The sequence below is a fragment of the Lineus longissimus genome, chromosome 7 (assembly GCF_910592395.1).
Source record: "Lineus longissimus chromosome 7, tnLinLong1.2, whole genome shotgun sequence".
Taxonomy (NCBI): Eukaryota; Metazoa; Nemertea; class Pilidiophora; order Heteronemertea; family Lineidae; genus Lineus; species Lineus longissimus.
Genome location: NC_088314.1, coordinates 6,642,021 through 6,653,468, shown reverse-complemented (window position 1 = coordinate 6,653,468; position 11,448 = coordinate 6,642,021). Strand labels below are relative to the sequence as shown.

The 11,448-nt window shown below is 40.5% G+C and overlaps 1 protein-coding gene across 1 annotated transcript; it reads left to right on the top strand.

Annotated features, from left to right (window-relative positions):
* Positions 1-5,345: 5,345 nt before the first annotated feature.
* On the top strand, positions 5,346-10,726 carry LOC135490943 (neuronal acetylcholine receptor subunit alpha-6-like). Its single transcript, XM_064776528.1, has 5 exons — positions 5,346-5,622; positions 5,930-6,057; positions 6,428-6,472; positions 9,148-9,670; positions 10,188-10,726. Exons 1-5 carry the CDS (start codon positions 5,346-5,348, stop codon positions 10,724-10,726), a joined length of 1,512 nt encoding a protein of 503 aa, XP_064632598.1.
* Positions 10,727-11,448: the final 722 nt, after the last annotated feature.

The following is an 11,448-nucleotide window of genomic DNA, read 5'->3' as shown; positions in this document are numbered from 1 at the left end:
AAGGTCTAAACGATTTGTACATGTATACATTATAATTCCCTTTAGTAAGATTTTTTCTGTCTATATCTAGGTCACGCACGTTGATAAAGCCCTGTAGATCGTCTTTGAAAACTAACTTCGTCTCGGATAGATGTCTAGCCCATCATCAACTTATGGCTTTCAAACCTGACTTGGTATCGACCAGGTATCTGGACCATCATCGAACTATGCTTACAAAGAGCTACATGCACATGTACATGTAACTTCGTCTCGGCTAGAGATCGAACCCATCATCAACTTATGGCTTTCAAACCTATCTTGGTATCGGCAAGATATCTGGACCATCATCGAGCTACATGTACGAGTATATCAAACCATCATAACCGTCAACGAAATACCCTCACAACTTCTCCCCAACCAAATATGATTATTCGCTCACGGTCGCCTCGGCAAGCAAACCTGATTACCTCGGCTCTCAGTGTCATTTGCAGTCGTACTAATGGTAATTAACAATGAATGATAGCAGTCCGATAGGGACCAGACTGGATGTTGATATTGGTCGTCAATCTGCTTTTATTGATTGCCAGATGAAATGTGGCCAATAAATACATAATTGTACATTTAATTACGAATCTGAACTTGAATTGAACCATAACATAGAGAAGTCCAAAGTCATACTTTGTATGCAAATGAGATTATGCAGGCGAATATTGCAAACCTCAGTACATGTATAACATATATCTGATTGGTGTATTTGTGCTGCAGCATCTTTAGAAATATCCATGATGGATGCGATCACAAAATTGTTATAAAGTTCGTGGAACTGGTGACCCGCGGAAGGGGTCCACACTGCAGACGTACAATGTTCAAGTACGAAAACTGTGCATGTTCCACTAATTCGGCTCAGGGTTATTAGCTCAAATAAATGCATTAAAAATACCATGCATAACAGTTATACACATCCGCCACCATTTAAACTGGATTGCTGGTACTCATCTTCTGAAATGTAACACTATTCGTGATGGCCGCCCCTATTGGGACCGATCACTCATTGAAAGTGGTGGTCAACCTTTTGCGCAGCACTGGTGGAACCTTAAACATGTTTGGTTGCAGTTGGTGAACTCTTATGGTGTAACCGGACGCATCATGCAATGCGCTAACACTGGTCATGGTGATATTTTGTCACGTACTCGGTGTAAAAAGGAAATTCAGCCACCAGGAATTATCTCTATGGAATAAAAAAAACTATACAGCTCGCTATGTTAATGATCTGTCTTCGGTAACGGTTTGGAGTTTTAATTTGCAGTTTTCCTTTTCCATGTAGTATATTGTATAAATTACATGTAGTGTAAATTAAAGGAGGGGTGGTGAGGGAAAGTGCTGGATCGCCACTGTAATGTAACCAAGAGTTGATACTGCGGTATATGTTATGCAATATGTATCGAGCTCGTTTTATGGATACATTACATCAGAAAATGTAAGCATTGGCTTGACCGTCATTATCACTAACATCGCTAATCTGCAGGCCGTTGATCCGGTCTAAATTTGCTTTTGATCTACATTAGGTTTTTTTTCTACATGTACCAATTAATAATAATTGAATGCAATTAATTATCAGTAGGACTAATCGCTGGAAATTGTATGCAGACAGTATGATAGCATAGTTAGCGCAAGTCTCATTGATCCTTTTTCTAGCCAGTGAATCCTCATTGTTTTTCATTTAGTGTGATAATTTTGAGTAGTTACAGCCGATTTCATCATTCCATGAGGTTATCTGTATGGCGCGTGGGAAAAAAACACTTTTTAGTCGGATTATGGAGATTTATTTCCTATACTTGTAATGCAGTGGTCATGAACCCTGTTACAAAACAACCACCCCGCTTGTTTAATTCCCAATTCTCTCGAGCAGTTTTCTATTGATGCGCCAATAGCATTGTCCTGCCGGTGTCGACCAAAACCTCATCGGCAGGGTATGTTTGCATCAGTCCTAATTCGAGAAGTTACCCTAGTTTGATTCGCTCGGGCCGTCTGTCATTTGGCCCGATAATCCAATCAATACCTCTACAGTTGTTGTTATGAACAAATTACAACTAGACTTAACATCCGACACGATTTTAAGACTTTTAAATATCGGATTGCGTGGATCGCTGGCAGGAATATGATCAAAACAACTGTAAGCAGAGGCGTGTAGATATCGATCCAATTTTTTTTTCTGATGCAAGGTTATATCTTTCCTGTGAGTTCGTAAAATGCAATGTTTTCTATGATGTGAATTCAGACATCAAGCGTATCAAGGATACACTTTACTATCAAAATCGGGTTTTCTCTTGGAACATTTACTTTCAGGTTAAGAGAGACAGCGCTTTGTCGCCGCTCCGATAGCATCCCGCCAGAAAACTCTGAGATGACGAAGCGATTTTTGCGCTGACCTAGCGATGGAAAAGTGCTGTATCTATGAGAAATCGATTTTTAAAAATAAAATCTGGGATCAAATGCCTTTTGTTGACCAGTATCGAGTTGAGCGCAACTTGCTTATGTTCGCTTTCAGCTTGTTTACAGTGCAAACTTGACCTTCAAGAACTATACATGTAACAGTTTTGACCTAAGACTTGTTCTCGCAGTTAATAAATACCAAGGTAGATAAAAGGATTTCTGATGGTATGAATGTTATTTGTTTTTCTACGCCAGAGTTCTGAATTGTAATCAAACTGGACTGGATGATGTATTTGTTTACATGTGTTTGTATCAAAGAGTTCAAGATAGCGCCGCAACGGGTAAAAGCAGAAGATATTCTCTGGATACCAAATGTTACCACATACAATGTACATGTATATAGAGAACAATGCTCGCATACCTGGTAAAACAACATTTTCCGAATACAGTACATCGGCTTGATCAGTATTTGTTTTCAGAACGGCGTTACATTTATAATAGGAAGAACCATTCCTGCAGATAATAGTACCCCAACCATTTCTCAGCTCAACATCTGAGGTTGTCGTGTAATCTTGGCATTGATCACATAATACTTCATTAATCAGCAATTTCAGAAAATTGGATAAGAATCTGGCAGTGTCCCCGCAGGTATTCCACAGGTATAGATTTCAGCCGCAACTATATGGCTTTTCTCTAAGTTGAATAAAGACTTATTCTTACCTGAAAGTTAAACACTATCCATAATTCCTAATCCCAACCAATAAGATGAGGCAAGAATATTTACGACCAAGGCCTTGTCACCTTTGACACGAGAGTGTCGGTGTGGTTAAAACAAGTTTGCCGCTTGTAATAGCTTATGCTTGCTGATGATGCAGCCGATCTTTGCACCAGGTGGTATATCAAATACTATAAATTCGATAATCTCAATTCCACGATTTTACTTTACACAGAACCAACGAGGATGCCGCATGTTACGGTATGTTACGGAACTAAATGTTGCGATCGGGATTTAAGCTTTTATATCATTTCTCGGTCTTTCTTCGCAAAGACTTGGTGAGATTTACCTAAAGATTCAACAATGCATGAGGTTTCTTTACTAACTAACGGTAACTCATTAGAGGCGACACCATCATTCGCTTGCCTTTTCCTCTATATTAGATGCAAATCCTGCTCCTCGCGGGAATATACAAATATATAACAACGAAACTCGCTCGTTTGTTGCAGTGAGTGGTTAAGGAAAGCTTCAAATCTGGTCAGTAGTCCTTTGAAGTACATGTATAAGGAAATATTTCCGCCCCCCTTACACAAGAAGACGGACCGCCTCGGAAGGCTAAAATGAGTAAGCAGAAGAGGTCATATAAGGAGAAGGAGGGACTTTCCATTGTCCTGAGATACCAGGAGGTATCCATGCAGAGTACCTGCGTTCTCGTTGCACTTTTAAGTATGAATAAATGGAGACAAGACCACAATTGATTTTTTAAGCCTTTTAGCAGTTAAATTGTCAATGTTTGACCGCGACGCATCAAAGAATGCGTCAAGTTGTGAAACTGAAATTCGGATATGATATACGGGTTAGTCTTGCGAGTAACTGGTGCGATTTAAATTGGTGATTGACCACGGAAATTTTTTTTTAAATTGACAAGTTTGACACAAGTGGACATTTTTACCCATATCGGCCATTTTCACTCCAAATTTGAACCACCCACCTATGGCCAGGTTGTCGAAATTCAAAATTATTTTTTTTACCAAACAATTTATTTATATCTGTAGACTTGCCACAGCAAATATTTTTTCAATACCTCTCCAAATATGTACTTGAGAGTAAAAAATATGCACTCGTCTAATAGATAGGCCTGGACCTATGAATATTCATTAGTGGTCTTGTCTCGTATGTCACTCAACAAACTCCCACTTGATGCCATCCTCGCCGTCGTCTCGGAACTATTCGGGATTTTCCGGAAGGTCGTCGGAAGTATTCGAGATTTTCCGTGTGATGCTTATTAGAATAACGACTTGACTTAATGGATACGCCAGGAAAATGCTGGTCAATTTTTAAATCAAATCTCGTAATTACCTCCCTTAATGTAGACAAGAGATCAACCATACAGAGTGGGAACATTATTACACTGCACCTTGTATATTGTTAATGAACGGAAACGGGTGTTCCCCGTTACGGTACAAGCAAATCATTTTTCGCCATAACAGGATTTTTTAAATGTTATCTAAGTCAGGGTAAAAACATCAAATGGTATTATCTAAATATTGAACCATTAAGATATTACACAAACGTTATGTTAATAATACATTGTACCATAAAATAAATGAAAGACAATTACACAAAAATGCCATTACGTAAGTAACATGATTCGGGCTGTGTTTCCATTTCTTCGTACGGGACCATGTTAATTTGGTTGTTACAGGTAAGTTGCGGAACCGAGAATTACCAGTGTTTGCCAAATGTCAACCAAACCTACGCCCAGAAGTATTATAAATTGTTTGATTTTACGTTTGGTCGGACTCCATGACGTATTGGTGGCGGCAGAAGCTAAGTATGATATTCACGTATAAAGCACCGACGCCAACGGACGACTAAACCAAGAGCGACAGCCGGAGCAGCAGAAAATTTCCTTCGTCTGGGTGGTCAGTTGACTCTTAACTCCTTCTGATATTGGCTTTGCTGCCCCAATGAGTTTGTGCTAATGTTTTGACCCATTTTTGTCAATTCTTGTCATTTTGGAAAAATAATTCTTTTTGGCCAAATAAATCATATTTTTAGGACTACATGTACCATATAATTTCTGACAACGGAGTCCTCCTTTAATCAGGACTGAATACATCTTGTAGTGTCTACCAAGAAATACCACTATCATAATCATATCAAAAGGATAAACCAGTAGGCAACATCGCCGTGGATCATTACTGTCAGCAGAGCAATGCATCGATCATATTTACTGACTGCCTTCGTTGCGTTCGCGTTGATACTGATAACCGTCGATGCAGGTGTCGACGTTGAGGAAAATGTCGATGCAGATGTCGACGTTGAGGAAAATGACGATGCAGGTGTCGACGTTGAGGAAGATGACGATGCAGGTGTCGACGATAAGGGAGATGACGATGCAGGTGTCGACGATAAGGGAGATGTCGATGCAGGTGTCGACGAGGAAGATGAGAGTCGTGATAACAAGGCCAATGTTGTTTCGAGTACAGCATGTGAGTTGCAAAACCGTTTTTAAAACCCTGTCCACTTAAAAAATAAAACATTTTAATTCTGTACCTGATGTTTTTTTCCCTTTTATGACTTGAAATAATGTTATTTTCAGTTAGTAAGCGTCGTATGGCAGGTTATTAGGGTATATTGTTATAAGTAGAAAAGTTATTTTATGGCTAGTTGAAACAAATATTTCAGATAAAAAACGAATCTGATACCCTGTTGGGGTGGGTTTGAACAAGGGTTTCATAAGGTTTTCGAATTAACTTTACGGCTGTCATAATAACAATGTTATGCATGTATTTTCAGTTAGCAACGAAGAAAGACTGATAAACGATTTGATGGCTGGTTATAATAAGAATGTTAGACCCGTCGTGAAGCCTTTCGAACCAGTACAGCTTAGTCTTTCATTCAGCGTTCAGCAAATACTTGAAATGGTAACTATCGGCCTGAAAGAATGAAATTTTCATTTTTTAATAATTCTTTGGACAGAAAACGTACACACAGGGGGTTTCTCGTGTGTAGTCGCTCCGAGTTGTGGTTAAAATAAAGTTTTCCATGTTGTTATCAAAGCTTATGTCTTGAAAAGAAGTTTTTATTCACCATCATATTCTCCAAAACGGCTTTTGATATTGGAAGCACTCCTGTCTCATGTTCTTCCACAAACCATGAATGTGCATACTCATTTATGCATATATTATCGTCATGTAGTAAGAACAATACAATGAACCGAAATTAAATTATGCTTCTATAATTGTGTGTAATTGGAATAGTTAAGTTCCCTCATACCATTCTTTTTCTCTCCAGGATAGCCGCGACCAAACCATCACCTTAACCGGTACCCTCACTATAGTAAGTTGAAATGAAAAAAGGTGGTTCGTGCAAGTTTTCAAAATCTTACTCCTTGTATGTCACACAAGATGGGACACTCTTTCTGGCCTATTCTGTAGTAGTATGCCTTGGAGATTTCGCCCATTCTGAGATTTTTGAAGGGACAGCTCGGCCGTGGGATTTTCCTTGGCAGGTGGACAATATATTTGTACTTCTGCTTGCCACCATGAGCCGCCACCTGTGGCATCTCATTAATGCTGGTCGCCAATGAATATTTTCGCCAGTGTTGCTAGACCATTTTGTGAGGTAGAGGACATGGCTTGTGAATTTCAAGCAGGCATATGGCCTACAGTTCAATGACTTGATTTCCTGCTGGAAGATTAAAAACCCACCATAGCTCATGCCCAACTCGTCCCTTTAAGATGCGACTATCGGCACTAACACGATTAACAAATATAGTCAACCTTGCATATAACCGCCTTGCCTAAACTGGACAATCTCATATCATACAAATGACTCTGATGGTTTAGTTTTAAAATTTTTTGAACCGACGGTGTTGGTTGTTACACGAATGATTCAAATCTACCCCAACGTCCTTTCGCAGAAATGGTATGATCCTCGGCTCGCATGGAACAGGAACGATTACGGATACTTAACCATGGTGAGGCTGCGATCGGCGGATATCTGGACACCCGACATTGGACTAAATAATGCGTAAGTAAATAAAACAAGTATCATACAAACCTTCCTTGTTGTCACCATCGCAAGGCGGAAACCTCTCTACTCCGAACTGTTGACAGGGCAATGCCTTTTTGGTCCAATCACCTCGCAATTACATTGGCTAATATTTATAAAGACTAGTAAATGCTTTTACTACAGTTTTCTACAGAGATGGCTGGTGTAAATGTACATGAAGTTTAAAGTAAAAGCATTTACTAGTCTTTTATAAATATCAGCCAATAAATGAAAGCAATGGATTTAGTATGCCCGAAGGGAGTTGAGTAGTCCTTGGACACTATCTCCGTGATGTATAGAAGCAAGAAGTATACTCGTGGAATAGACCGTTTTGTACTACATGTAGTTCGGAAGAACAGCCAGCCTCACTAGCTGTACTTGTAGACGCCAGAAACGAGGCCTCATGTATGGGCGGTTATTACCGCAAATAAAGACAAACCAAAGCAAAGACACTTGTGTAGCATATCAAGGACACGTAGATTGATACTCCTGGGCGGTTATTACCGCAAATAAAGACAAACCAAAGCAAAGACACTTGTGTAGCATATCAAGGACATGTAGATTGATACTCCTGTGTGTGCCACATCAAAGACATCTGGACCATACACCACGTCAAAGATAACGATGCGAAGTCAACAGGCGGCGCCACTGTAGATTGCTGGCGGCCGTACGCTGCCTGTTGACGTTGTTGTTATTTGCCACCTCTCTCCTATGGCAAGCCGTTTGCTTCAAAAAGTCGAAATGATTTTTTTTTCTAGTCGAAATGATTTTTTTCTAGTCAAGATATTTTTTTTCATATCAAGAAAAAAAATTTGAAATTAAATTTTTTTTTTCAAGTCGAGATATTTATTTTTCTTCTCATTTAACTTATTGAAGTTGAATCAATTAATAAAAATTTCACTGCGAGAAAAAAATGATTATAAAAATAAAAATAGTCGCTTATATCAACAAAAACCTATAGTTGTCGAAATCGTTTTTACTTGTCCCAAGACGGTGGCGCCGCCTGTTGACTTCGCATCGTTATCTTTGATGTGGTGTATGGTCCAGATGTCTTTGATGTGGCACACATAGGAGTATCAATCTACGTGTCCTTGATATGCTACACAGGTGTCTTTGCTTTGGTTCCAGGAGTATCAATCTACGTGTCCTTGATATGCTACACAAGTGTCTTTGCTTTGGTTTGTCTTTATTTGCGGTAATAACCGCCCAGGAGTATCAATCTACGTGTCCTTGATATGCTACACAAGTGTCTTTGCTTTGGTTTGTCTTTATTTGCGGTAATAACCGCCCAGGAGTATCAATCTACGTGTCCTTGATATGCTACACAAGTGTCTTTGCTTTGGTTTGTCTTTATTTGCGGTAATAACCGCCCAGGAGTATCAATCTACGTGTCCTTGATATGCTACACAGGTGTCTTTGCTTTGGTTTGTCTTTATTTGCGGTAATAACCGCCCAGGAGTATCAATCTACGTGTCCTTGATATGCTACACAAGTGTCTTTGCTTTGGTTTGTCTTTATTTGCGGTAATAACCGCCCAGGAGTATCAATCTACGTGTCCTTGATATGCTACACAGGTGTCTTTGCTTTGGTTTGTCTTTATTTGCGGTAATAACCGCCCATACTCATGCAGTAGCCCGCCGAAGCTGTCGAAATAAGCTTACATCTACTTGTAGTCGATCCAGGTTCTCAGTGGATATGCGGTAGCCGCCCGTCACAAGATGAACAAAAGACTGGAGTTTTGACAGATACCACCCTGGTTCGAGATCGGGGCTCTACTAGGTTCAAGGCTACCTACCGAGCATGACCGTGGGAGTGGGGGTCTTTCATACTTCCTAACTTGTCCACTTCGAATTTTGTGAGTGCACTCGAGTGAACGTTGATGGTTATAGTATTTGAAAATTTCTCACCAAGCGGGCCTTTTTAAAATTTGCAGGGTCAAAGATCAATTTGATTTGTCACAGGTGACCAATTACAAAGCTACAATCGTCAGTGTAGGCGCGCATCACTCTGTCTGGTGGAATCTGCAGCAGGTATTCAAGGCTACCTGCGAGATGGACATGACACGTTTCCCATTTGACAAACAAAAGTGCAAGCTCTGCTTCACTGGCACGAATACCTTTGCTGAACTCACCAAGTTTTCTGCGGTGCCCTATCCCAACGGACCATTCTATTATCCGAACACCGAGTGGCAGTTGATGGATTATAATGGGTATGTTGAAGAAGTGCCATTCGACTACTCTGTATCCTTAACGTATACGGCGTACTATTACGAAATGACACTCAAGCGTCGCAATCTCTACTACTGGATCCACCTGATTGCCCCGTGCATGATCTTCTCATTCCTGGTAACACTTGTCTTCGTGATGCCCGCGGACGCCGGGGAAAAGATCTCCTTCAGTGTGACCGTTCTCCTTGCCTTCACCGTCTACCAGTTGATGATCGCGGATGATCTTCCCAAAGGGTCCACAGGCATCTCCCTTATGTGTAAGTATGAGAAATTACGCGACCTTTTTGGTTCAAACATCGTCATTAAAGCTGTATAGGCTACCCATCATAATCGTCATCGCCATCGTTATTGTCATCGTCACCGTCACCGTCATCGTCAACGTCATTGTCGTCATCATCATCATTGGGCCTTTCTGGTTAATCTTGATTTTACAGGAGTCATTCTTAAATTCCCCGGAACAGGTTCAATGAAGAATCTATAGAAAAAGCTGTCGGCGATGGTGGTTCAACTGTCTTTGACTGGAGAACTTTTTGTTTTCTAAACTTAAAACGGGTTCAGTGAAGAGTCATTACCATAGATATGTAGACAAAGCATCTCGGCGATGGTGGTTCAACTGGGTTTGACTGGAGAATTAATTGATACGTTTTTCAAACATTCCCGATGAAACGGGATTCATGAAGAGCCTAATGGAACAAATAAATTCTTTTGGCTAAGAAATTTGACACCGTAAACAAAAAACAGCTTGGGACTTTAATCACACGTTTTATATTTTAGCTCGATACCTTCTTGCCCTCCTGGCTCTTTCCGCCGCGTCCGTCATCTGCAGTATTTTCGATCTGTACATCCACCACCGCGACCCAAAGACGCCGCTTCCCCGGTTCTTCAGGGTGTTTATCTTCTCCTGTCTGGGACGTATTCTATGCAAGGGAAAGCAGACGGCAGATCAGCGCAAGAAGGTCATAGTTGCACCAGAACAACGTGGAAACATCATAATGGTGCATGTCAATGAGTACCCCCTTCGGCCCGACAACAAAACTAACAATGCAGTCGCTTACACCAATCAGGAAAGTGCAATCTTTCAGGATAACTCAATGATGGCGATGGCAGAACGTGCTTTTAAAGAGATGGCCCAGATCAACGAGAATCTGAAAGAAGTGAAGGCGATATTGAAGAACTCGCCATCCGAAGAAGAGAATGCGGTAGATGAGGTTAATGAATGGAAATTAGCCTCAGGCATCCTCGATCGATTCTTTCTTGTCGTATTCTTGATTGCTGCGGTGATGATTAACATTTTCTGTATTTTCATTGCCTAATATGTCACTAATTTCACGAAGTGACCAATGTGCAAAATTTCCATTTTATGTGGTAGCGATTAGGATGAAATTCACCGGCCGTCCTCGTTTTGATTGTGACTCTCGTTTTATGCTATTTCATTTTGATTGTGAATCTCGTTTTTTTTGCTTTCAATGAACATTGGCCAATTTCGTCAATCCGTCGACACCCGTGAGTCTCTATTGTTGATGTATGAACTGTAAACAAAAACATCTTATATCAACCCTTTGAAGTAATGCGATTTGCTGTGAATTCGGGTGGGCAAAATGAACAGGGCGATTGTGACTGTCTCTGCAACGAATTTTTATTCGATCTAAGAGTCTTACATGTAAAGGCTTATTCCACCCGGGAGCGTTTTCCCGGTTTAGTAGCCGGCCATCGCAGCAAAATTACACTTGGCTCCAGCGAGGCGGATATCTGGTAACTCAAATAACCCCCTAGCGCAGTTGTTGGGTGGCAAAAATATCATTGAGAGACGTCAACACCGAAAGCGTATCCTCTTAATTACCAAATGCTAATAACCGCTGTTGTGTACATGTAGTTTCCCGCGACGGCGACTGAAATGGTGAATACACTCCTAGTGGAATCAGTCCTCTATCAGTGAAACATTGTTTTGTATTATTGGTAGACATATCAGACCTCAAAAGCAAACAGCTCTTAAGACTACTGTATTTCTGACAACAGGCAACGCGATATATCAAAA

What these genes read in the sequence shown, in the direction of transcription:
- LOC135490943 (XM_064776528.1), top strand. Translation starts at nt 5,346, where the DNA reads ATGCATCGATCATATTTACTGACTGCCTTCGTTGCGTTCGCGTTGATA. An exon ending in TAACCGGTACCCTCACTATA is followed by an intron (nt 6,473 to 9,147) that starts GTAAGTTGAAAT and finishes GATTTGTCACAG; the next exon opens with GTGACCAATTACAAAGCTAC. An exon ending in CACAGGCATCTCCCTTATGT is followed by an intron (nt 9,671 to 10,187) that starts GTAAGTATGAGA and finishes TTTATATTTTAG; the next exon opens with CTCGATACCTTCTTGCCCTC.